We start from the raw sequence: 27731 nt of genomic DNA on the forward strand, positions 1-27731 counted from the left end.
AAACCGTGGAATCAACCTGACATTAACAGGGTACGCCTCGATTCTTCGTCGGGACGATTGCGCGTACGAATTTTCGGTATCTGGTGTTGCGCAAATGATACACATATACAGAGTACACGATAACTCTGAGATGATAACATGCACACGAATGTCTGAAATACTTTGTATCGCGGGTGTCGTTATAACCGAAACATTCTTACAGGGTCCCCAGGGGTCCGAGAGGTCGGCGATGCGGGCGCGCCATTATCTGTGGAATTCGACGAGTGTCGTCTTTCTAAATAGACAATTATCGGCGGGGTTCGTCCGAACGATCCGACGAATTATGCAGATGTGGCGAGAGGTCGGGCGGCGGCTGATAGGATGCGGCGCCGATCGGCAAACACGCAGCGACAAAAGCGAGAAAAAAGTAGCGACATTTAACGGCTGGATCTCTCTCTCTCTCTCTCTCTCTAAGACGTCTCTAACTGTGACCTGTGTCATAAGCTATCTTTTAAAGGGATCAGAATAAAGCAGGAAGGGTGTCGAGATCCGATCGCTCCGTCGACGTAAAGGCATACATTTTTGCGGATCAAGGACGCTCTTTTTTGTTCGGCTCCATTGTTCGCGAATCGGGAGCAAATATTGTTTTTCCACGCGTCTACATAGGCCACTAAGGCAAATTCGCGGAACACGTGGCTCCCCACAACACCGACAATGGAGCATGATCCCTCGTCAAGCGGCGTAATTATGCAAGCCGACATAGCGAGAGGAAAGCGCGTTTCGACTCCGTTCGCGTGGCGCGTCTGAGAAAAAATTCCCAGCCAAGTACAGATCAGACTACTGGAAGCAGTTCTTCGACTCGAGCGGCAGTGACACGGAGCGCGCTAATTAAATCAATTAAGCCCGCCGCCTCGGTAGAGCGCAGCCGGCCTCTTCGGAGGACGAGAGGATGAAGCGAGCGGGGAACCCAATCGGACAGCGACGTAATTAACTCGCGAGCGGGCCCGACAAACGAGGACATTTACTGCGCCGCGTTTGCCCACCACGGAAATTCCACAGTTTCGTCAAGACGGAAACACGACTGGCTCCTGCGGTTTGCAATTTTCGCTGGCTGTCTACGACAAGACGGGATGAGGAGGTGCGGGACGGGACGGGACGAGACGACGTCGAGTTCGGAGACGCGAGAAAGGCAAACCACCGGCGAATTCGACCGCAGGTTTAATTAGCTATCGATAACAGATCGCAGACGAGGATTTTAATTAACGAAGGCACGTAGGCGGATAGATCGCACAGAGGGTCTTCCGTCATTACAAGCTCGCTTTACGGGATCGATAATTCGCGGTGGAAATTTGTTTGCAATTTTATCCTACAGCCCGCTTTAGAAAATCTGTGACTCGGGCTAATTTTCGAAGGAAAAATATTTTCTCGTATTGAGAGATATTTGGAGAATTACATTTATCAATATACATGTCACTGAAAGGAAAAATGTTACATTCAAGTAAATATTTGCTAAGGAGTACTGGAATAATTATTTTACTTGGAGTAAGTGAATATTACTTGAACGTAACACACTGAAGGAAAAAAAGTGCTACATCCAAGTAATATTTTTTAATCCAAATAAAATAATTACATTCAATACTCCTTAGCAAATATTTACTTGAATATAGCACTTTTTTTCAGTGTATGAATCTCCAAGCATTCTCTGTGTTGCGCTACATACAAAATAGCAGACAAAATTCCGTCCTAAATTTTTGTGACGAATTAGAAATTGTAGATCATTTAAAGTGGGTGCGGGAAACAAGGTAATCTAATCAATTAGCCTATTTAATGGGGAAAAAGTCAAACGTCACGATAACGTCCTCGCGTAATTGCGATTCTCACGATATTACGTTCAGAAATACCGTCCGCGGTCATGGATGATTCACTCGGAGAAAAAAAAATATTATGACGCCGTATTGTGTAATCGGACAGTCGCGAAAGTAGAAAGTATGACGCGTCGATTAATCACAATTGCGAGATTAATTGCGTTATTACGTTATCGCGCTCGCGCGCTGCTAATCAGCTGTTGCAATTAATCGCCGGGTTCGTTGCTCCTCTTCGCGGCGTTTGCGGCGCGGCTGATGTGTACGTATCTTTTTATCCTCGTATTATATGTATTATTCGTTTACATTATTGCATGTTATTATGTTACATCACGCACGGCCGATAATCGTCGCAGAAGAATCCAACGCGTGATTCGGCTAATTATATGCCGACTCGAGATCGCGTAGGATTTCATTGAGGGGGCGGATCCTTCTTTTCCAGCGAAGCGTGCTTCCTCTTCAATTAAGGTGACATGTAAATTTCACCGGGTTTCAACCCCGCGCAATTTGACGCTCTCAATTCCGCCGACCGCACGGCAAATTGCCGTCTCAATTGATCGCGTCCTCGACAATGCATTTGTGCCGACCGTTATATCGCTTAATGGCATTGTAGGACACGTGTATCGCGCGACGATTTTCCGCGGACTCGCCGAGCGTTTGCCCGCTCGCTCGTCACGCGCCTCGTCTGATGTCATTTCCGGTGGCTTCATTCAACGCGAGAAAATGAGGAAGCCACGTATCGGCGATTATGTCGATTACGGTGATCGGGACAGTGACTTTTCGACGTTTCGCGGTGATAAAGATAGAGGAATATAAAGATAACGCGCCGGCTCGAGAGCGAGACTGTCTGTAGAGAAATCGATTTTCAAAGTACACATTAAATATTCAGACGCAACTGTCTGGCTGTTAATGTCCCCTTTCCTGTTCTATTCCACCGCCTTCGTCGCACCTATACAATAGGAGAAGTTAATTTATGGTAAATCGGTCGGCGGTAAATTATAATCGCCCCGTGTGTTTCCGAGGTCTATCGTTGCGTCATGTCCGGCGGGCCGCATTGAACTTGATAAAGTCAGCTGCGGCTGCTGCTGTTGCCGCAAAGTGGATCATCGCGAAATGGGATGGAAAAATGTGTCGCGATATGCAATCGCCGCTGCGTTCCGAGAAGAATCCCGCTGCGACGCTTTTTATTCACGCACGATTTCGTCGTTCAACTGCCGGTTGTCGGTTATCGAGAGTCGGTAGGAACCGAGTTCAAGCGAGTTTCCGGAATTTAACGGGCTCTCTCTCTCTCTCTCTCTCTCTCTCTTTTGAGCTCGTGCGAATATCTACCGAGAGATCGTATAATTTTTTATTCATGGGACCATTTCACAGTTATGGTCGACAGATTCTCTTGAATCGTTTTGTATGGTCAGTCACAAAAAGGTTGCGACAATATGTTTTTTTTTTTAAGTTTCAGAACGCATTCCGTATCCAATAGGAAAGCTTGTTTTTTAGTCTGAAATCTTGAAGTATTAGGCTCAGATGAAAATTAAAATTGCCAGTATGAGGCCACTGCGACCGAACACGGATATTTTGGTGTTATTTAATATTGATATGAATGTAAGAGGGGTAAAAATGTATATAAAATGTATATAACGTACCGAATTTTTTCGGCTGAACAAAATTCAGTACGTTTCGTATGTACTATAGATATCTTCACTTTCTCATACTTATATTAATAATATTTAATGGCATTAAAACATGCATGCTCGATTTTAATTATTTTTTTTAGTAATTCTCAGGGGACACTTCTTATTAGATACGAGATGCGTTACGGAACTCATCTAAAAGAAAATGCAGCAACTCCTTCGTGACCGATCATACATCGATTTCGAAACAACCCGAACACTTTTCTTTTCGATGCAATTCGAAACGTAGTCGCTGGTCCACCGAGAGAACTCGTCTTGGGAAAATTCGTCTTTAGAAAACAAGTTCCCTCATTGGACCGTCGGCTGGGCTGAAAACTGCATCAGACTGCGTCGAAAACAAGCCGCGTACAAGTCGTATTGAAAGCAAGCGTACAAAGCGCGGCTATCGACTTTGGAAAACTGGAGTGCAGCGACCGGGAAATTAGCATATCTATTGTCGAGCTTCGTGCACGCAGCGCGTCGCGGTTGGCCGTAGGCAGGCCGCGGTCGGCGAGACGGAGTATCCCCCGGAGATAGACAGTCGCGATTTCTATCTTCGGGGTGTGGAGGAAAAATAATTCGAGCGACGTCGGCGGCGCGCCTCTGTCCATCTATAGACTTCCGTGAACTCGGCGTGTCCATCCGCCACGTGGGGACCGAGAAAAAAAAACACACAAAACGCCCGGACACGCCTATACCGGGTGGCACGAGTCATTGTTGACGTTTGGCTTGCGTAAACTCGGGTCGACTGGCTTCGGGTGGTCGTTAATGGCACGACGCGCGGACGATGAATCGCGCGAGGAAAACGAGACGCACACACAGCTGCGACACCCGCCGCGTCGGCGAAGTGGGTCAAAGTTCAGTGGGCCGATCGGAGAGGCGGGAAATCGGCGTAAACGCGGTCAAGAGTGGTGAGAACTCGCGCGTCTCGAGGATGATCGATACCTTGTGAAACGCACGGTGCATTTCGCGATGCGTTTCACGATGCACTTGGCGCCGAGCGAATTCGAGATATTTCCGCGACACCGGGAAGTTTCGCATTACAGAATCCGTACTGTGGCGCGGTCGGGAGTTCCCTGCCGAGAAGAGAGTTCCCTTTCGGGTCCCGTGGGCAATCAGCCGCGATAAAACTCAACGAAATGATCGGGTATTAAAAAATAACAGGTTTCGTTACCGACTTTTGACATGCACACGGCGGCATTCTGCGATCGCGCTCGCTGTTCTCACGCACCGCCGCCGCCGCTGCAGTCGCTGCCGCGGGGCGAAAGGAAAGAAATCCGCTCACTTGGAGTAATTGCGGTCTGTCGACTTTTAGTTCGCCTCGGCTAACAGAACAACCTCGGCTCTAACATTATGTGCCACACGAATCGATTATAAATAGCGTATTCCGACGTCTTATTTGCGGGCGATCGGTGCAAATGTACTTGAATCATGATCTAAGAGATTCGCAAACAAAGGATTAACGTGGAGTATCAATCGTGTAAACCGGTAAACGATTCCGGAAATTCTCTGTGAAGTCTAAGGCCTGATCAACAGTGTGCTCTTTGTTTCTTACTATCTCTTTTCCACAAGTAAATAGAAGTTCTTACAGAAGAAAGATCGAGAGCGAGAAACAAGACGCAAAGAACACATTGTAAGCCAAGCTTTAGTCGACTCTTTTATGCCAACGTTAGAATGCCAGTTCGCGTTAATTAACTTCGAAACCTCGCTCTAACATATTGCGTGTCGCGCGGGTTGGTTATATATTATACAAGTCCTGGTATTTTACTTTCAGATCGATAAGTAATCAGAAACGTTCTTATATAAATAAAAGGCTAATCATAGAATATTAATCGTATAAATCAGCAAACGATTCGAAAGAATCCTATAATTAATTTTTAATCGGTTTTATGTACTTATATTAAATATGTCTATCTTAATTAACAAAATCTCCTACGTTATCATTTTTTGAAAACGATCGATAAGCGATTAAAAGAATCTTTATAATAATAATGTTTATTTAACGGGAAGTACCTTTTGGTTACACTGATAGGTGAGGCAATATATAAATAAACATATCGTTTGAATACAAAAAAATATTTAACAGCAAAAGTGTGAGGAAATACAAAATTTGATAATATGACGAAATCATATATATAAAATGAAATGAAAAATAAATGCGAGAAAAAAAATTACACGCGCCAAATTAAAATTAAGTAGAATTCGTGGTTCAAAGATTAATCGCAGAACGTAAATTGCACAAAGTGATAGGTAGGTGATAAGCAAAATTTCTCGATGAAAATTTTCCGCAAAATCTCTCGAGAGCGCGTTAAGATCGCGACTTCTTCTATCTGAGCAGATATTACGAGCAGATGAAATCGAACAATGAACGGCGCCGAGAAAGATTTCATCGGCGATGTGTAGAACTGTAGCGCGGCACGAAACGTAAGGCCACGGTTCGAGTCGACAGACACGATTGGCCATAATTAAGTAACACCGTGTCGAAATCGTTTCATAACGAGACCTACATTGAGCAACGCGCCTTGAAAAGTACCGATTCACTACTCGGCGCGCGCGAAACGTTCGCTCGTCGACGAGACCGCTCTGTAGGTCGATGAAGACGATCATAGACACGCGGTAACGGTGTTTCCACGAGGCCGCATAATGGACCGTGTGTCATTATCGCGTGCATTAATGTTATTGATATATACGCCCCGTCGTCCGTTATCACGGCTCGCTAAGCCGCCGCGGAAATATCGATTTCGTGGCGAGACGCGGCGAATCGTCCGGTCGTGGCGAAATTCGGCTTTTGCGAAAGCCGAGCGATACGAACGAAGTGATTTATGTGCACGAAGAACGTATGTTTGATCATTAGAATTGCGATCGGCAAAATGAATTCAAACATCCTCCAAAGCCTCTGGATTTGTTTAAAACCGATCGACATTTTCACGGCACGAAGGGTCGTGATTGGAAAATTAATCACAGTCGTGCGACATCATTGAGACGCAAATTGAGACGATCAGGCCAATGCGTCGGCGTGTACCGAGGCCGCATAATGGGCCGCGTCATTATCTCGCGCATTAGCGTTATTGATATGTATGGCTCGTCCGTTATCGCGACTTAAATTTATTAATCAGCACGCGAAAAGTTCCACGGAAGTGGTGTCATTGATTGATTGTCAAAAATCAAGAGTCATACACGAAAACGTTTTGTATAGTCAGTTGCAAAAAGGTCGCAAGAATTTCTTTTTCGATGAGTTTTGCACTTCGTATCTAATAGGAAAATATGTATCCTATGAATTACTGAAAAAAAAAAAAAAAACCAAATTCTCCTGTTGGACACGGGATGCGTTTCGAAATTTACAAAAAATATATGTTGCAATCTTTTCGCGACTCTGGTCGTATGAAACGTGCTGTTTTAATTGCAAATGGAAAAATTGAGAATTGCATCGTGAGATCTACGATTCTCGTCTCTTACACGTTACCGGGGGGTGCGCGATATTGACTAATCGCCTGGAAAATTAATTATATTCGGGAGTACACACAGATGGGACGGATATTTAATCGATCGGAAAAAGAATCGTTCATTCGTGCCGCCGAGCCGCCGCATCTGCTACTTCTGCATCGCGGTTCTTGCGACAGATGATGAAAAAATTCGTCGGACGCCGGCGTGTTACTCCCGTTAATCGTCTCTTTCGCGCGAATGATCCGGAGGGTTTCTTCGCTCGCGTAAAAAAAAGTCACGAAAGAAGGGAGAGGGGAAATCAGGAACGAAACGCTCTCATTCAAGCGGCCGGCCGTAGAGATGAAGCCACAACCTGCGCTGTCATCGCGATTTTTCACGGGGTGACAAGGTGAGCGGCGGAAATAGAATGCGAATTGAGTAAAAAAAGGAGAGAGAGAGAGGGAGAGAGAGATCCGAATGAATACCTTAAACACTCGTTTGCGAGATCGATCGACGGCGCGACGAGAAACTAGTTTTTTACGTGGAAATTCAAAGAGTGTCGGGGACGAGCATGAAAAATCGGATCCGCTTCATCGCGCAGCGATGAAACTCCCGAAAGCTCCGGATAAACGACGTCGGAACGACGATGGTATGAGACGACGTGATATCTCTCCCCCTCCCCTTTTTTTTTTTCTGCAAACGCTGTCGCAATATGGTCCAGAAGGCAATATCGCGCGGTATCTACACCGACCTTATGGCGTTCGTGCAAAGTGCGCTTATCGCGAACGTTACGAACGTACGCGAGAGGAGACGTGCGACATATTTACACCACGAACGCGTGCAAATTTAATATCCAACGTAGCATCAATTTGTCACTATCGTTATCAAATAGTACGTGAAATTTATGAATTTAGATATTATAATAAAATTATGAAAAACCGCAAGATTCTTATACTGGTTCGTATGCTGGTTCTATTTTTAGTATCTATTTCTACGTATCGATTTAACATCTGTATTAAATATCCGTCTCTTCAATTTTTCGATAAATTCTACCGAGCCTTATATTGTTACTATTTTTAGTATCATTGACAGGCACGCTAACACTAGTCCAGTCTCTCCGACTAGATGCGATCTATTCGGTGAGATTTGGAAGAAAACATTCGAAGGTTCGTGGCGCGAGATCGCAGGGAAGTCTGACCGAGGGGACTGTAATATCATGCCGAGACTTTTTCTTCGGTGTTGGAGCTGTGGAGGGCAGGTGGTTGAACGAACGACGGGCCCTGCATAAGTAGGTTCCCAAAATGTCGATGCAGGTCCCTCCGCCGCTACGATCGACGCGATTTGTGAACAGTGGGGACTCCTGCGGCGCGGTCTGTCGCGCGGCCACGTGTCCGGACGCACAAACTAGTTAGTCACAAAAATCTCGGGGGTCCGCATTCCTGCCGGGCTTATTAATCTCGTCAACCTCCGCCGAAAATAACGCGTACCTCTCTCGGTGTGTTACCCCTAGCCTAACCGCCGACAAACCGCGACAAAACATTAGACGGGAGAGATTTGTCGCGCAAATTATTGACGCGGATAAAAATGATAAAAACGATCTATAACCGCTCCGGTAATAGAATCTCATTGTTTTAATGACAGGATCGATTAAGGGGAGAAAATCTATCGAAAATAATTCGAAGATTCTTGTGTGTTTCATCAGTGAAACTATCGTGACGAATATTAAAACAGGTATCGGCAGGCTAATAAGTCTCAACATCTGTCTCGCCGATTTTGCGAGACACGTGTGTCAAAATATAGAACGTTAAGGAGAAACCGATTGTTCTGATAAAGGTCAGAGTTTAATATATCTCCGATCTTCCGCACGCCCTTTTCCCCGGATAAACCGTAGAATTTCCGTTCTTTCAACAGAGTGGCACAAGGCGCGCGCGTACATCGCGCTGCAGCTTCGACGGTACGTGAGAGCGAAGAGTAACGAGAAGAAAACTTACGAGTCAACGCGTGTAATCCCGCGGTTCTTTAATTAAAACGGCCGACCGACCGACCGACCGACCCACCGATCGACCGGCGACAAGAAATAAAAGGCGCGTCCGGGTCTTCCTCACTGTGCAATTTCTGCCGTCGTAACGGTACCACCCGACAGATTCGTCGGCGGAATCGCGAAATTCGATCTCCGCGGGTCGCGCCGTCGTACCGCGGCCTGATTTACGAGACCGCCGCGCGGAGACCCCGCCCTTCATTTCCGTCACTCGGCCTGTCCGATTTTTACCTGCCTCGATTCCCGACGCATTATCTAACCGCGCGAACGACGGTTTCGCGCGGCCTCCTCGAGCCCGGCGAGAATTATCTCATCCGAGAAAACCGCCGTTTGCCGCGCGTGTATCACGTTAAGCCTCGCCACGGAGCCTTCGCTTCTTTTTTTCCCGCGGAAAGGCTCTTATCGCCCGAACTGTTTTCTTTCTCTCGGCGAACTTTGCATAAACAGATCGACGTCGAGAAAGAAGGAAGACGAAAGGAAACGAGAGAAAGAGAGAGAGAGAGAGAGAGAGCGATCGATCGGCCGATGGATCGCGCGTGGATCGGTGACGTCGGACTCGCTCGGTTTCCCTTTATCGACACGCCGGAATAATTCGACGCGACTGAGAAACGGCGCGATAAGTCCCACGCCAAGTGCATCGTTAGATTTAGACGACGCAAGGTCGACGCGCGACGTCCATGCGAGACGCGTTTAGCCTTATTTACGCTCCTTCAGACGAAGTGAACGAACGACATGGACGTCCCCCCGCGACTCGTTCCACGCTCGCGAGTGCCCGCTCGCTTATCCGCGCGACGACTTCTGCCGCTCTCGCGCCTCGGGAGCTCTCGCGACAATGGCCCGCCGATCTTTCCAATCGAATCTTACGCGAGGCAGCGATCCCCCTCTCCCCGGAGAGATATTCCAGTCTATTTGAATCCGTTCGAGCCGGCCGAATCGATCGGGTATCACCTTAAACACGCGGATTCCGCGATTAAGGGAAACGCCGAGGGACCGGTGACTTTAAAGTCGCGAACGATCGAAAGCGAAGGGCTCTTCGCGAACGGATAGCGTGCGAATCGCTTGTTATTCGTATTCTTTTCTTATTCTTATTATCATTCGTATTCATTCGCTTATCCTCCCCGCGTCGAGGTAAGATCGGCTCCGAAGAGGAGGAGCCCGAAGTCGATGGAAGCTGGGGCTAGCCGCATTCGATACACTCTGTAAACGCGCATTCCTCGCGTCGATTCTTTCATATCATAATAACATTCGCGGTAGCATTAGATCCGCCCCGTTAAGTTCCGCCAATACATCAAGATAATTTTACGGGATGCAGAGATAGAGTGAGAAAGAGAGAGAGAGAGAGAGAGAGGGAAAGAGAGGGTGAGGGAGTAAAACGTGAATCAAGACTGGGTGTATGGCGTTAGCAGAACGTGGCGAGAGCAAAAGGCACACGCGAGCGAATGTACATTCCGAGTGAAAAATTTGATCGATCAGGTTCAAGTGTATTTCCCAAAATGTCTCATTTTTCTCACAATCACTCGCTTCACTTTTCGATTGCCATATAGCATTATTGTGGGCATAGTAGGATCGCTTCTCGAACGGTCTAAAATTCGAATCCTTTCAAGATTTCAATCCTCAAGTTATTTTTTCAAAGATACACATGGGATGATACTGATAAGATTAAATACTGAATCATTCCGTATTTTAAAAATATCTATTAATATTATTTTTGACTTACATAAGAATGTCCCTTCGAGTAATTGGCGAAAATACTAATTTATATGTAAAAAAAAATTGAGCAATTGAGTTACATTTGTCTTAACATTTTAAACGATTTTAATATAATTCTTAACTATAATTTTTAATATCATAATATCTTAAATACGCCACATGCAGCAAAATATTTCATTTACTCTTACGTAGCCGACGTATCATTTTGGTAAAGCATAATGTTTTCAGTTGGCATAATTTTCTGGCGTCCCTGTAGAAAATCTAGCACGCGCGATTACAAATGCACTCCGATAACCTGACACTTCATTAAGCGAATCTCCTCAGAGCAGCTCGTTCGCTGATAAAATCTCGGACGCGCTATAAATCTCGATATCCTTCTAAACGCGACTTTGTGGAACAGTGTATGATTATCGCGTAATTACCGAGTCGAAAACACAAAAATCGTTTAGGAGGCCGTGACGGATGCAAGAGAGATCCTCCGGAAGTAGATAATTAACGCTTGTTACCTGCTCAGCCGAACCGATGCGCCCGGTCGATTATTTGAAGATCGTTCCGGCGACCTCGCGATTTCAAGCGCTCCGATGATTTATCTTGTGAATGGCTTACCGTTTAATACCCTGCTATTGGATCGTTACGCGTGTATCTCGTTTTCGCGAATGTTACGCCACGTAGGCTGACTCACGCCGGATCCGAGTTATATCTTCGGAGGTATACGATACTTCTAGCTACTAAATATCTCCTAGACAATACCGGCGATTGTTCTACGCATTGAAAAAAGATTTGGTAATAACCATCAAGCCTGGATCATAGTTACCGAATGCTTTTGCGAAATAGTTTTAATTAGATGTAAGATGAATATAACCAAATAATATAGTGAGAATATCAACAAATAATCTTAGCAAGGCTTAATATTTATTGCCAAGATTTGGTAATTACTAATAATTTATTACGCGGTACGTATCACCAAACTGTTTGTTGAACAAAACTATATTGTTTAATATAGTACCACAGTTAGTACATTTTGTGGACAATAGTAAAGGATTATCAGATGATTTAATAATAATTCCCAAATGCTTTGATAATTATCAAATTACAAATATTGGGTATTAATTACTAAACAATTTAATTAATTCTACTTCTTCCAAAATTTATTTTACTAATTATTATATGATCATTACCACATAATTGATAACTATTATCGCATTTAATATTAATTACCAAAAATTGCACTGGAACGTTCAATCGAATGCAACTTGTTAACTATTATGAGATTTTTTTCAAAGTGCAGTGTAAAATAAAAAAAAATATTTTTGTAAATAAAATTAAAGTATAGAAAAAAGACAAATAAGAACCAACGCTAGTTGCTGCTTGCGATGGACATTTAACCCATTAGCTGCCACGATCCCCATTTGGGGCTCGAAACAAAACATAATTTGAATATAATTATACCGTTACACAACTTTTTGTGCATATATATAACTTATCTGGCCAAAAATAAAAATAAAAATTTGGCGGTTAATAATATAAATTTGTCAAAAATGAAAAACGCAACATAAAAAGCGAACGTTTCGGTCATATCATTTTGACTCTCTTCAGCAATATATACTTGAAATGAATTAGAATTAAAAGTTATGCAACAAACAAAACTAAAAAAAAAAAAAAAAAGAAAAAAAACTAAAACATCGTATCTCCGGATCTAATTTGATATGATGGTGAGCATTGAACTTCTGGTCTTGGTGTAAAAACGCTATCTTGCATTTAAATCTAATCATAGTTTTATTAACATCGATCTGTAAATACAGTTACGCGGATTTATAGACATGTTTGTCGTCACTCGGATTATCTCAAGGAAATCCAACGGAGAATTCACTTTCGCGATAATCCTCGCGATAAGGAAGATTCTTATAAGCTGCGTGGGGCCGTTTTTAAACTGCCGGAGATTGCAGTGTCGTTACAGTAAGGTGTCCGATAAATATCACGACGAGTCGGAAGACGACTCGACGGCGTGATTGGGCGAAACGTGCGACGTCAGCCGCACGAATCGATATCGGACCGCGATAATTCGCGAGATAAGTAATTATACGCCCTAATCAATGCGTCATTGTTGCACACTCGATTCATCATTCACGTCGACGATTAGCGACGTGCGGAAGCTCGCTGTTGCTCTCTCGTCTATACCTGAATGTATCCCGCCGTCGACGTCCGCGTCTTCGAAGACGGGCGACTCGACGCACTCGTCGTCGGCGACCGCGGCATCTTCGGCGGTGTCCTCGTCCTTGTATCTGTCGGCGTTGGTTTTCTCGACCGTGCCGGGGCTGTCCACCGACGCGTGTCTACCGATTCGCACTAACGTGCTGTTGCTCCTCGCCAACTTGGTGCTGTGCGTCCTGCGGATCAGCAGGTTCGTCAGGGTTGTGTTCTGCTTGCTCTTAGACTCCTGCTGGCTGAATCTGTATTCGCGCGCGGCCGACTTCGAGGTCGGCTCGACCGATTTCTCCTCCGTGTTCTCCGACTTCTTCCTGCCGGCGTGGTCCTCCACCTCGAAGCAGGCAATAGTGTTGTTCAAACGGCTGTCTTTCCTGCTGGATTCCTTCCTGCCGGCGAAACGGCTCTGGAAACGCTCGATGGTCTTGAAGGACCTCGTCCTTTCCACCTTCTTCCTTTGTTCGGCCTGCGTGGCGGATGTTGCTCCTCGGTCGCACCTGGACGCCTCGAAGATCCTCGTCAGGGATTGCACCTTGCTGCCTCTCGCCTCCGGCATCGCCTCGTCCGCGCTTCTCCTCGCGCTCGCCGAGACGCCGTCATTGCTGCTCAAGGTGCGCGTCAGTGAGCCACCGCCGCCGCTCGGCGCGCTGGCGGGCGTCTTGGAGGCGGCGCCGATGGGGAAGGTGTTGCAGACGAACTTCTCGCTGCAGCCACCGTCCGTCGAATGGCCCTTCGTCAGTTTGCCGACCGGCTGACGCGCCGGCTCGCCGCCGTCCAGCGACACGTAGAACGTGGACCGCCTCTTCGGTGACTCTTCGGGGTTCTCGGCGTTCAGCATGACTCTTCACATTTCCCGAGTTTCGCGCCGATGTGGCAGCCGCGCCCCTCACGTCTTCTTCGTCGTCGTGCTCGCGTTCATGTTACATCCGAGTTGGCGACTCGACCAGCACGGGCAATCACGCTACAATGTATCTCTCTGTACGCGCGAGGAAAGAACGCGAATTTTCGACCGGCCGGCACGCTTCTTATCAACCGCCTCGATAGCCGCGTTATCTCGATACGAGGCAACAGTATCGCCACCGGCTATCACACGCCGCTCGGCTATTTCAGCGCGCACGTGGTGCGCACTGCACTATACGTCACACCGTCGCTGTTCACTCAGTGACCGGCGTGTGTGTACGCATCGGGTGTCCCGAGAATACCGACTCGGTGTCAAAGGTGTGTGCCGCGACGTTATGCGGAGGAGGGACACGCCTTCGCCCTCGGAGGAGCTGCGGATTAACCCAAGAGCGAGAGCTTGAATCGGGTGCATAGGATCTTCAGGGTCGCGGTAATAACAATGATTACGTCCCGCGCGTCTCTCTCTCTCCCACCCACGATCGGATCGGTTTCCCGCGAGAGACGGCCCTTTCGAGAGATCGCCGGGTCGACTGGGTCTCCTCGGGATAGCCGTCCGTCTCCTTCTCTCCTTCGACGGCGCGACGTGCACGCGCTAAATATAGACGAACTATCGCGCGGCGTCGAAGGCAGCGAGAGAGACAGCACGTGCGTCGTAACGACGTGCCGCGAGACGAATATCAGCTGGCTGCGTTATCCCCGCGCGCCGATACAACCCGAAGATGACGCGAGGCGTTGAACCGTGAACGCGACTCCACCGTCGTATCCTCCCTCCTCTTCGTGGCGTTGGCGGCAGCGGAGTCGTCGTCTCTTCCGCGAAGGAGGTCTTTTCTCTTCTGTTTTATACACGTTTTATCCACGCTCGTACTTTACGCCTCTTCGCGTACTTCGTTCCGGCGAAGTCGACCTTCCTCCGTGAACTTTCGAGAACTCTTGAGAACTCTCTTTCTCTCTCTTTTGTATCTCTTATGTGTATACTTCGTGCGCGTATGTTTTATTTGATATATACGTTCTTGCGTGCACACTTCGGACGGATCTCTCTTTCTATAGATCCGTTCCGGCGAGAGGATCGAGTCAAAAGGAAGTCGGAGCGCGATCGGGAGAACTTGAGAGACGCGGAGATGGGATTCGTCGTCTCAGAAGAAATCGATGGGAAAGACGACGCTCGCGGAATCGCCGTCGGTGGATAGGACGGGCGGTTGGAATTGTTGGCAAATCCGGTCGAGATTTACGATCGCGGCGAGAGAAGTCCGAGTCTCGGTCGAAGGGACTCTCACGACGATTTATGGGAGCGGGATTATAATTCACGGGAGAAAAAACGCGAGGTGTGCGCGCCGGCGGCCCGTAATCTAGCGTGGATCACGAAGAGACACACACAGACACACACACACATGTACCACGGGGTGCACGAAGTTAACACGCTCGACGATCGTGCTCTCGCGGAACGCACTTGATTACTCGCGGTCTCTCCCATCCAGTGTTGTGTTGTCGAGTCGCTCGAGGAGCGCGCACACGCTCCGAAAACACAGCAGCGTCACAGCACAGGGGCCGTCCCTCACCGAGACGACACTCGCCGCGAGAAACCGCGGGAGCCGAACTCGAACTATCCGGGAACGAGGCGGTTCACGAAGGCGCGCTCCGAGTTCCGGCGCGCCGTCCTCGCGGCGAGTCCTCGGCGGCTGCGCCGAGAAAAGTAAGAGGTACGTTCTCTGAGTCACGGCGATCCGGCTCTCACGATCGTGCGAGAGAGCTGGCGAGACCGCTTCTCTCTCTCCCTCTTTCGGTCGCAACGTCGCGTGCTCCACCCGCGCCTGCCAAGGGAGAGAGAGAGAGAAAGAGACCGATCGGAGGGAGAAATGCGAACCACCGACGACGAAGGCGGGAACGCGAAGTCACGCGTGTTCCTCCTCGCGTCGCTCTCAGTTAGCGCTCCCGAGGAACGCGCACACGCTGCGAACGACGACGTAGACGCGATCGGTCCGCACCGCGGACGGACTCACGGCTATCTGGCACGCCGAGCTCGAGTTAATCCGAGCAGCCCGCGAGCGCACCCTATCGGCGGTCTTCCTCGACGTGCACGAGGGACAGAGGGAGACGGAGAAAGACACACAGAAAGAGAGAAGAGGGAGGGGGAAGAAAGAGAGAGAGAGAGAGGGAGGGACCGCTGAACGGAGAATCGACGACGAGTGTACGCTGCGCTCGACTAGACTTCCAGCTGGAGTCGTTCGGTCGCGATGACGACGACCCATGACGCCGTGCATAGGAAAGAGACGATTTTCGCGTAATTTTCATTAGACCAAGCTGAATTTTATCGATAAGAAATATCTTCGTCCGAACCTTACGGCTCCGTTGGATCCGCGCGTTACGGCTGCTTGTTCGCCGCTGTTTTTCACCCTTTTCGCGTGCGGCAATCTACGATATTACAGCTCCGCGAAAGTGTTCCGATAAGGGGCCACCGGCAACGAGAGTGTACGGTAATTAAGGCGTAATGATAACCGGAGAGGCAAGTCCGAGAGATCTTTCGTAACAGCGCGCTAATTGTTGCGGGCGTGCGATACAAAGCGTTTCCATCGCTCGCGTTAGAAATTTCGATTGCGACCTCGGCTAGATTAATATTGCGTGCGCGCAGGGAACCGCGTGAACTTCCGCAGTGTTGCCCACACACACACACACATAGACAGGTGATTACGAAAGAAAAAAAAATCTAAACGCAATATCGCGAGTAAAACGCGATCTTATTGCGTGGGCGCGACGATATGTTGCATCGTCCACTCGACATTGTTGCACGAGAATGTCGTTATCACGAGAGAGAGTCGGAAACGTGTTCCCGAACGGCTCAGGTTGTACGGGCTGATTGCGTGACGCAAGGAGAACGTTTTGCTATCGGCGCGACGTGCGTCTCCGGCTCTTCTCGAAAAACCGCAGCCATTTTCTGCGGTATGTTAAGCGCGTATTGAGGAAAATCTGTATGACTCAACCCCGGAGTCCACGAGAGAGCGATCACGTCCGTAACTGTTTTCTTCATCCCGCCGTCGGTTCCGCAGGCCGCTCTATTTCGAAACTGGTGTAAAACCGATGGTTTACGATCACAATTTTCATACCACGAAAACCGCAGGCATCGCAGGCGGCGAGCGCGAAAGCGGAAGCGCAGCGCGCGCAGAGACAGCGACGTCACTTGCGACGGGTGGCTTAATGAGCGCGAATTCGCGCTATTCCGAGAGAACGGGGTATTTCTGTCATCCTGTATCCCCCCATCCGGTCCGTTTGTCTGTTTTCTATTAAATCCCGCTTGGGTCTATTTCCGTAATAGACGGACAAAGCGGTGTGACGCGGCATATTCCTCGGTCGGGGAAATGCAAGAGGGAAAATGCGAAATCCGACCTTCCACCAGTACGAGGAAGAACCCGGGCCGTTGGATGAAATCCGGCGAGCCGAAAGAAGGGAGAAGGGATACCACCGCCTCGATAAATAACGTCGGCTCAGCGTTCGCGTCCCGAAACGGCACTCTCGTTTCTCGAAAAGCAAGCCTCTAAGACGGCTTAAGGCGATTTACGCGACACCGAGAAGACCGTGGCTCGTCGTCGACAAAGAGCTTTTTCGAATTTCGGATTCAGCCCTTCCGACTGAGCCGTGGATTTCATCATCCGGGCTTAGCGCTAAACGCTAGAGTCTCTGGGACATCGTCTTCTTCGAGTATCTCTCTCTCTCTCTCTCTTTCGCGAGTCTCGCGGAATATATCCACGAATCGAATCCGAACTCGGATGCGAAATCACGTTCGCGTTCGTAAATATCGCGTGGAATTTCTGAGGGGAGATTTCTCGGCTGGAGATTCTCAAAACAGCCGCTGGAAAATTCATGAACTCCTCCTCTCCTCCCGACTGTGCTCGCGAGATGCTTCACGGCGCGTTACAATGAGCATGCACGCGCATTTGCATTCGCTTTTATGCGGATTTTTCTCCGTATCGCCTCGCGATAATTAATTTAACGCCGGCCTGCAATCGGAGAAAATGCGCCGGCTAAAGTTGCGCTGGTCGAAAGCAAACTCGTGTGAAAATTTCACTTTTACGCGTCACTCGCCCGGCGGCCCCGTGGCTCACGCAATTTTCTCGGCCTGCTTCTCCCCTGCTATCCGCGTGGCCGAGCGATCGGCAAGATTGATTCTACGTAGATCGCAGATAGGAATCCGCGAGTCGCTCGCGGCACCGTGAAGCACACAATTCTCTAAACGACGCGTATAAAGTTACACGCGCCGCGACGATCGAGTCCAACCTTTACGGCGGAAACCGCGAGTTTGAACTTTCGGCGGCGTCGCCCCATGCGTACACGGCTAATCGGCATTTGATTTCATAATTAGTTCCGTGCGAGTTATTTCGCCTGGAGAAAACCGGTGCGAAAATACAACGGAGTATCCGTTTGTCTCTCGCTTTAAAGCAACGCTGCTCTGGCTCTAGGGCGACTCTCCTTTCACTCTCGGGGCAACTGGAGCCAGTCCGATTTTTCCCCCCGGCAGATCAGATTTATAGATGTCAAGTGTAATTGTGCTAATCAGAATACGCCCGCGTGCATAATCGGCGACGTATTATCGTTTCTCGATCGGTTCAGCGAATCGCGTGTAAACGAGATATATGAAAGACCATTTGGCATTTAACAGGCGCGTTTTCATTTTTTTCTCAATTAGCTTATTTAAATTAATTAGATTTATCTCAATCAGACGGGAAAGACAATTCCGTGGGTGTAACTCGGCACGTATCATAGATTTGTTCGGAATCCGATCGGAAACCTTTAGTTACTCCCTAGATTTTCTCTTGTATTTTATAGGGAATAATTGAGTGATCCCGATTGATATCGATTCCAGTCCGTGATACGTGCTCCGAATTTTCTATTGCCTGGGAACTAGACGAAAATTCGGCTCCGGAATGTTCCCAGCAGGAGGTTTCTACTCAGTTAATTGTTCGCAACCGAGTTTTCATGCAGCTGAATGTTCACACGAATATTCTCAGTCGCAGTAACAGATATAGCACTTCTTGTCACCGAGTTTTCATCTGGTCCCTGTGTTCTGTCGTCGAGTCCTCTCTTTCCGTGTAGATATGTTCCAGATTGTCGAACCGTTCCGAGTGAAGATTGACGAATTTCCGGCGCTGTCTGAACGCGTTACCGAATAATCCGAACGGGATCGACCGTCACTTCGGGCGAGTGAACGCACGATACTCCGGAGAAATTCTAAGATATGACGAACGGGAGATTAGGAAATCGTTTTTCTCTAGCGTTATTGCATGTTAATGCCAAACGGGAACGGCTGACACGGCAAGTTTCGTTCCGTGTCGCAATCGCGCGATTTCCGCGTCTCGCGTGACACGATCGTCCGCGACACCGCTCTAATTGCGGTAATGAGCTAAATCCGAGTTGAAGCAATGCGCGAGATCCGATTGCGCTTTCTTCTTCGTGCGGGCAGCCGCCGCCTAAAATGAATAATGACGCGGGGCAGAACGAGCACGGATGCAATTGCAGCGGCAAAAGCGAGCAATCTCGAGGGCCGCGTGCGCGGTGGATCGCGGAGAGGATCCTTTCGCGTTGCTCACACGCGGCACGCGGGAAATTTCATTTCGCGCGGTACGATCGACGAGAGATCCGAGCTCTCGGATTTATTACAGCGAATACGATAGCGTTGCTCGCGCGCAGGAAATTCCATTACCGCGTGCGAGCAAGCAGGATCGATCTCGCTCCTGCAAGGATGCGCCTCGACTTTCCACGATTGCAGTTGCGGCCGCAGTTGAAGTCGCGCCGTCGTATCGAGCGAGTTCGACTTTCGACGGAAATTTCAATGCGAGATTCACCCCGGAGAAAGGATCGACGAAGAACCGGAGGAGAAAATGCAGCGTTTTTTTTTACGCAAGCTGTAACTTACCAGCGCTCGCTTTTTCAGCGAGCGTTCGCGCGAAAATGCGGAAAAGGAGCTCGAACGAAGAGTGAGCGAGTACCCGTCACAGCACTCCGCGGGTTCTTTGTTAGACGCGAAACGCAATTAGCATTTTACGACGACGACGTCTGCGGGTGAAGCGCACTCGCGAAGCACGTTTCCGTCGTCGCTACTTATCTTCCTCGCACCGACGGCCGAGCACGTGCCTTTGAAGCCGACGTTCGCAACATCCACCGAGCATCTTAACGACTCGCGCTTAAATGACCTGCGGATAGCGCCGATCGTCGGCTTTGCGAATCAACACTCCTCTCTTCCCCATACGGCGAATAATAAGACGATCGGTCGAAATCAAACAACACTTGCGAACTCGCATTTGCGACTGGTAACGCGACGAGTCGGCGAGAGAAGTTGTATTCGAGGGCGCAATTTTCGCGATGAACAGCCGCTCGTAATGAGACGGGAACGATCGCGACAGGCGCGCGCGTAATCGTAAAACGCACGAGGGCGGGCGTAAAAAGACGTAATAGTGAAGTCTGAGAAAATCGTGAGATAGCAGCCGATCTTAGTGAAGCAATTAAAGACGTTAAGCGTAACTTCTTACATACATACGTGCGCGCGTTATCTTTCGCATCGCCAGGTTCGACGCAATGGGTATTATCGAGAGGCACCCTTGACATTTCGATACAAGGAATATGATTGTTGTAATTATCTATTAATTAAATAGCATGTCGAAGATGATTAGGAAATAAGTGAGTATCGAAGACACGAGAGAAAGCAACAACCTGTACTTAACGTAAAGTAATATACAATATAAACGTGCCATATGAGCAGCTCGTCAGGATGTTTTTTTTTCTTTGCAGTTCTAACGGACGCGCTTTGTCAGTGGGTCGGTGCAAAAATATTTGTCGTTCTTTCTTTCAAATCCAAACCAGAAACTTATCGTTTCGCGTAATAAGGAGAAATAGAGGGAACATTGTTAGATGTCCGAAGAAATATTAATTCGCGATATTGTTTATTTTAGCGAAAGAAATTATTAATGCTTCAAAATGAGATAACTTTATTTGAGCCAAATTAAAACCTTTATCGCGTTTATTTGTTTCAGCTGCACTAAGTTGTTCTTTCTATATTTCAGAATGAAATAGGTATATATTCAGAAGAGAGTAGACAAAAGTTGTGACGATACGGGCAAAAAGCGGCTGGGAAAAACGGATCTTCCATCGGATACGGTCGCGGAAAAGATTTGCGTCGGCAGATCGTCAGATTACATCGTTCAAATTTCGATAACTTCGGCATTCGATGCTGTAGAGATTACTTTTATCTACAAGCGTACAAGAACAATATCTCGCGCCTAACACGACCGTTGCGCGTCTCCCAATGTGGACGTTCCGCATACAGAAAGTACCCGAGGTCGTGGACTTACTCGATTCATTGTAACTCGTAACCTCTGGCACGTGCAAATCACTCGGGGTTTCTCACGTTCATTGCACCATCAATTAATAATAATAATAATAATAATAATAATAATGAACAGATACATGCGCATCAAGCTCGCACGAGACCGGCGTAATTATCGACCGCGGCCTACAAAGATGCGGTCTGACCGTACATTCCATTACGTATCCTATTAACGGCGGCAATTAACGTGGCGCTATCTTAATTCCGGTTCCTCGACGCGCTTGCAGGCGAACGCGGAATAAGTGTCGGATTTATGGCGAAATTAAGCCGAACAGGGTACGGGGGACAAGAGAGAGCGAGATTAAGGGACGCGAGGTACGAGCAACATTGAGGGAACAAAGAATTACGTGTGGGAAGAGGAACGACCGCGTTAGCGGTGCGCGTGTAGGCGCGGTCGCGTCGTCTTTCGCTCTTTTTGCGGTCGTCCTCGCGACAGACGCCGTCGAAAGAACGATGATGATGGCGAGGGCGGTCCGACGAGAGCGACGACAGCGACAACGAAGGGGAAAAAACAAGCAGAGGGTTTGATTCTTTTTTTCTCTCAATTTCAGTCTCAGAGACGGATGTCGACTCTGTGACTGCACGTTCGGTTAACTTCGCATAGTCACGGAGCGTGAAAATTTCGGTTGCCGTGCACGAAGTTTCTCGGGGGCGATAAGAGCGATAAATTCGCGGTTTGACGGGAATCCCTCCACGTGGGAGTTGACGATAAAATACAGTGAAGTGGAAACGACGGTTCGGCATTATCAGACCACTAGTTCTCAGAATGATCGGCGAAGGATGACTGGTGTTAGTCCGTGCATGTTTCCTGGTAGTCGCGATAACTTCTTCTTAGGTCTAAAAACGAAAGCGGAGTGTGTGAAGTCGGGTGAATCTTCGAGACAACAGGCGGCGATGGAAAGTTCTGGCTTCCTGTGAATTATAGTGGAAATGTTACGGCACAATCGTATTTAAGGGCGATTCACAGTCGAATCTTGTATTTAAGAACGCCTTAAGTTAACCTTCAGATATTTCGTAGCCAATGAGATGAGCCGTACAGTATCTGAAGATAAACTTAAGACTGTCTCAGATGTAAGACCTGAGCATGAATACCGGCTTAAGTCGGATCTCGCGCGAAAAGGTTACGTCCCTCTCGTTATGATAATGAATTTTTTTGCGCGCCGCGGACCTCATAAACGATCCATTAGCGTCTGGCGTTCGTAATGGTCTTCTATAAAAAAAATCGCGTGTCATCGCCAACCCCCTCGTTGCGAATGATTATTCATTACCGGGGCTTTAAAGTGGAGAGAGCAACAAGGGCGCGCAGTCGTACGAAATCGCGCGGAAGAATTTATACGGAGCCGAACGAGGGCAGCTGTAACATAATGTAGCTACCTCTCTCTTCTTCTTTTTTTTCGCTTACTCTTTCTCCCTCTCTCTCTCTCTCTCTCTCTCTTGGTAGGGGAGCAGTGAAACGATTTGCATACGCGTTCGGACATCGGGCAGCATGCTTATTTAGGATTTGAATCGATGGACAAAAAGACAGGCGGACGGACGGAGCCGTTTAGTGACCAGTGCAAAATTCGCAGGCGCCCTACAATGAGAAACGCATTCGAGCTCACGTACCGCGAAGCAACTTTTGCGCCCGCTATTGTCGCGCATTATTCCGGCCTTACACCTTATTGCTAGCTATTACCATAGTCATTGTACACGTCACTTTCGGTCACTCGTATGGGGGCTGAGATGTCCGACATTTCGCAAGAATGTTTTCGGTCGACTGTATAAAACGTGTACAAATCGATCATGTGTTTTTATACACTCATCGATCGCGTTATTTCGGTGTGAAACGGTAAATTTGCGAGCTTGGTTTATAGTTGAAAGGTTTTGGAAAAAATCCGTCTTTCCCCATTCTTTCCCGCGAATTTCCTCGGTTTTTACCCCGAGGGTACAAAAATTCGTTTAAAAAAATTCACACGTGTTACGTTAAAACCTGCCACATTTGTTTCTTTTTTCTCGGTAAAGAAGAGGCCTAAAAAATCCGCGGGAAAATGGTGAAAAACGGGGTTTCTTCCTAAACTGTAAAACTATAATTCGATTATTTTGTAAAAATTGTTTTCTAAAGACTTTCCAGGCAAGAAGGTTTAATTTGCGAATATCTACATTTGACTTTATTCTTCGAAAGTAATATTTGTACCGTTGTACGTTTCAAGAAAAATCGAGAAACTCTTAGGTCACGTCCTGCGCCTGCGATGATTCTGATTTCAATCGCGCCAGAAGGATCTTGGAGACTCTCACAAATTTTCTGTCTCGAAAGCCGTAAGAGAGCATCGAATCGACATACGCATATCCTAAGCGAGTGTCAACGTTAAACAAAGACTCGCCTCATTAGCACGCGCTACTCTTGAAGTTTCACAAGAGCTATGAGAATTCGTACGGCGGAGGTTGAATGGGGCGATTCATTCGGAAACTGCGTGCCATGAATCACGGAGTTCTTTTCGTTTTCTCACCGTGGCGCGACAAGAAGGAAAGCATAAGAGAGCGCGATGAACGGCGCGCCACCTTTTCGCTCGCTCTTTCTCTCTGGGCTAAACGCGGAAAAAAAATCGCGCAGACCGTCCCCGTTAAATTCGCGGTGACGCGCCGTAAATGAGTCATCGCGAGGGATGCTCCCTCTCGTCGCGAGGATCTCCTCCTCGCCTTCCACCCTCTCTCGTCTTTCCGTTTCTCCCTCCTCCGCTCATTTTCCTCCTCCGGACAGCTGCGCTGTCCCGCGCGCGATTGTCCTCCCTCTTTCTCTCCTCCCCCCTCCCCCCACTTCTCCCCCCGGACTTGAATGCTCTCTCTTCGCTCTCTCATTGCTCGCTCGGTCTTCTCCATCCTTTAGCGCGCGTCAGGAGAGTAAATACTGTGAAGTCGCCACTTCGCGGCTGTTCGCGTGATTTCCCAGCCGGCGGTTGAAACGCACCGCGCGCGCCGTAATTAAGTCGCGATTGCGCTCGCACTTGGATTATTCCTTTCAGGACAGGCTCTTTTGCAATTCAGATTTTATCGACGACCGGCGAAAGAGAGGAATTTCACTGGGACTTTTTCATTCGATACCTAAATCACACCGCTTGATCTTCGATTCAAGAGATATTACATCTCGTAGTACAGAAATCACCCGATAGAAGGGGTTTACGCGTCGAAAAGGATATGTATTCCGCGTAGCGCACGTGTAATTAAAGAACCACTGATTGTTTTTAACGACGCGCTATCTGAATACGCGCTTGCCCGAAGCAGGGACTGAATAACCGAGTCGCGAAGCCGAGGGCAACACGCGAGCGGATGTCATCCCGCGGGGTAAAGAGAGGGAGAAAAAGAAAACGGCGAAACAAGAGAATACTCCTCCACCGGTTAACAAGCCGGCAACAGCCGGTCGGTGGTCTAAGTCGCCGGACGCGATGCGAGACGCGTGAAACTCGAGCCCGGCCGAGCGGTCGCGGCCTTGAGGAGAGCCACGTTCTACTATTCCGCAAAAGGTCCCCCCGGCTGCTTTTTTCCCCTGGCGATTGGAAACCGCCGCGGACATTTAACGCGGAATTTATTCGCGTTAAAGCAGAGGCGCACCTAAGAGAGTTTCGCCGAGCGAATGAATACGATCGGGAGGAAAGGGAGGAAGGGAGGAGATCTTAAGGGGCGTCCGAGCTAACGCAGGATAAAGGCGCGCGTAAGCTCGAACGCGATACGAGCTGTATGTTGTAATTCGATTCCCCGGCAGAGCCGCGGCCTTCAACGGCCGCCGACCACGCTGCCCACCTGCTACCACCGCGGCGGTATCCACCGGGATGCATCGCGTTGGAGTGTCGGTTGGAGGTCGATCGACCGGTGGCTCGGGTGGTCCAAGTGCTCGCCGACACCGCGACGACCGCTTCGAATCCAGGCCTGCTCGTGAAGACGAGACATCGCTCGCCGAACCGTTCTCGTATTCACGAATCCGCCCGGGTCGAACCAGGATGCGGGCTTGTTCAGCGAAAGATCGGGTGCGACACCTTTCCGACACCTCAAGGACAAGAGTAACCGACAGTAACGTGTGACAAAATAATCGTTGGTCGGAGAGGTCGACGTGTTGAAAGGTGTCGAGAGAAGAAAGATAAAGAATGACGGATAAAATCAATTTGTAATAAAATGATAAGGACACTTCGGGGTTGTAACGTTAGAATAGTTGCTTTAGTTGGTTTAGTCTGTGACGTATTTGCAACGTGTACTCGACAAAAATGATTCGCAGCTGACTGCTTTGGACGAAAACAGATACGCCACGATCGCTGTCGACTCTCCTCGTCTTCAGGGCGATACTGCGACCCGGAGACGCGAAGCGGGAGGCTGCGTTCGAAGCCCGTTTTCGGGGTTGAACCTGACTTGAAATCAACCCGACTGCAACACTCGACGTTTTGGAATCACAAAAATACGCCGACGCTTCGGTTCCGACTGAGGAAACATCGATCCCGCGGCTATCTTGAGAGCCGAAAAAGACGGATGGCAGTTCAAAGATTCAATTTCGAAAATGTCGTATCGGTTACTAACACAGCGGGCCCTTCAGCTGTCTCACCGCGATGAGACATCGCGTAATCATTCGGTGACGCTCATTAAATGCGCTGCGACACCTGGGGGTCCTTCGGTGGAGGGTTTACACAGTGCTCGACAAACAAGACGATCCAGTTATCTTGCGTGAAGAAAAACGCAAACTTTCTCGAAACGTTTCTTTGTTTGCTCACCGACACTCGGCGTTTTTTTAGCAAAATATTCCTTCGTTCAATGCGAATCTCGCGCACGAATTATTATTAATTTACAATTATTATTAATATTATAATATATTACTAATATAAATTATTTAGAATCATTATTAATAACCTGCGACGATGAAATCGCTCAGAAACTTGAGCGGATCCATGCGACTGCGATTCCTGATTGAGAAACGAAAGCGAGATCTTAACAAACGACAAATTCCTCCGGAGCGCTCGAAGAACGCTCCTCGTCGAAAATTTCAATTGGAAATGATCCAGTGTACGCGTCAACCAGATCCGGGTGTCGTTATCTCGCTCTTTTCGAGGGAATGGCAGCTGCTTCGTTTACTCGAGCAGCACGCAGGAATGGACACTCCCGAGTGGGCAGAATCCTCCAAGAGATCAGTCGGAAGTCGAGTCTGTTCGAGTCTGCACGCCACCAGCTAACCGGCGATCTAACGACTCGGTGATCAGTAACCGAAGAGGTCCGTAAGGATACACTCCCGACAGAAGGGCACATTACAATGTACGTTCTTCTCGACGATCAACGAGGATCGACTTCGGCGGCGAGCTTCGGAGCAGATGCTGGGAACGGAGGTCGCGCGGCTGGAATCCGCGAAGTCCGACAAAGCATCCGCGTGTCGGAGGTCAGCAGCAGCAGCCTCCGGACGCGTTCGCTTAATTCCTCGGAGGATGCCCGAGGACACCTCGCTTGGTTCGCAAGAGCCGTTGGCTCGTCACGACGTATACATTCCTGAGTATCGATTGGAGAGATACGAGACTGTCGAAAAGGAACGGTCATCAGGACGAGTGTATCATGCCGTTCCTGCTAACTCGAACACTCGAAGAGGATGAGCGGGAACGCACTTTAGAGCAGCGTAGTGAGCACGAATGCGATATTGATGAATGAAATCGATGAGAAAGCGAGAGAATTGACTTGCGCGTATCAGGATCGAAGTATGAGCATTTTCGTCCGTGTTCTTTTCTGGGATAAGACTCAAGATCGCGGAAGAGAAGCAATAAAGAGCGAAGATCAGGGGAATTACATGCCTATGATTGCACGAGACTTTGTTTACGATTGTATTCGTTCGCGTGGCTCTCGAAATATTAAATCTACAAGTGATCACAATGAGTCACTGAAAACCGAATCGCGGATGTCGGTACGAAATTTGTTTAATTATCAGTGGGTTCAAATTTAGACGAACATATGCAATACTTTTTTTAATCCGAAAGTTATTGGCCTCCGATTATCGCGCAGCTTTCTACTATCTACTTTATCCTCTTATTCCTGTTATTCTATTCATAATTACGATTACTTCGTACAAGGTATTCTATTAAATTCCTGATTTTCCAGTGTGCGATACATACTTTTCACACACAACTGTCTTTACATCTCGCGTTGAGAAGTTTGTCGGTCCAAAAGGAACGCTCACGGCAGGTATTTCGTCGAATTTCCCCTTGCATCTTTCCCATTTTTTCCCCTGAATGGTTGACCGAGGCACCGGAAAAAAGCCTCGAAGCGCGACGAATGGAGGAGAATCCACTAAAAGCGTCTATTCGTGCGCGTCGAAAGAGCAATGAACTCCGAATTCCGTGGGGTTAAGTGATTCGAGTGCGCGCAAGTAGCACTCTCGCGTTCGGTTTCCATTCGGAAACACGATACGAACGTCACGTAACGGATTAGTATTCCTTTCGCATAAATTCCCGCGCGATCCTTTCTACTTTGTGATTCTCCCCGCGCACAGCGGCGGAGGTGAGCCGCAGCGGTAACAGAAACAAACAAAGCGTCGGGAAGCAGCCGGAAGTCATTGCATGTAGGTGCTCGCGCGACGCCGGCTT

At 48.3% G+C, this 27731-nt stretch overlaps 1 protein-coding gene across 7 annotated transcripts in view; it reads right to left on the reverse strand.

The window, feature by feature from the left end:
- The window catches only part of LOC106748525 (probable Ras GTPase-activating protein), a 339617-nt gene that overhangs the window by 56593 nt on the left and 255293 nt on the right, over positions 1–27731 (reverse strand). For 2 of the 7 annotated variants that reach the window (XM_014627164.1, XM_014627166.1), the window contains exon 1: positions 12858–15763. The exons of the other annotated variants lie outside the window; for them this stretch is intronic. In XM_014627164.1, coding sequence (XP_014482650.1) covers positions 12858–13722 — 865 coding nt within the window. In that variant the 5' untranslated portion in view covers positions 13723–15763. Of the gene's footprint in view, positions 1–12857; positions 15764–27731 lie in introns of those variants that run through there. 7 annotated transcript variants of the gene reach the window in all.

The sequence above is a fragment of the Dinoponera quadriceps genome, unplaced genomic scaffold, assembly GCF_001313825.1.
Source record: "Dinoponera quadriceps isolate SergipeBrazil2010 unplaced genomic scaffold, ASM131382v1 scaffold2872, whole genome shotgun sequence".
Taxonomy (NCBI): domain Eukaryota; kingdom Metazoa; phylum Arthropoda; class Insecta; order Hymenoptera; family Formicidae; genus Dinoponera; species Dinoponera quadriceps.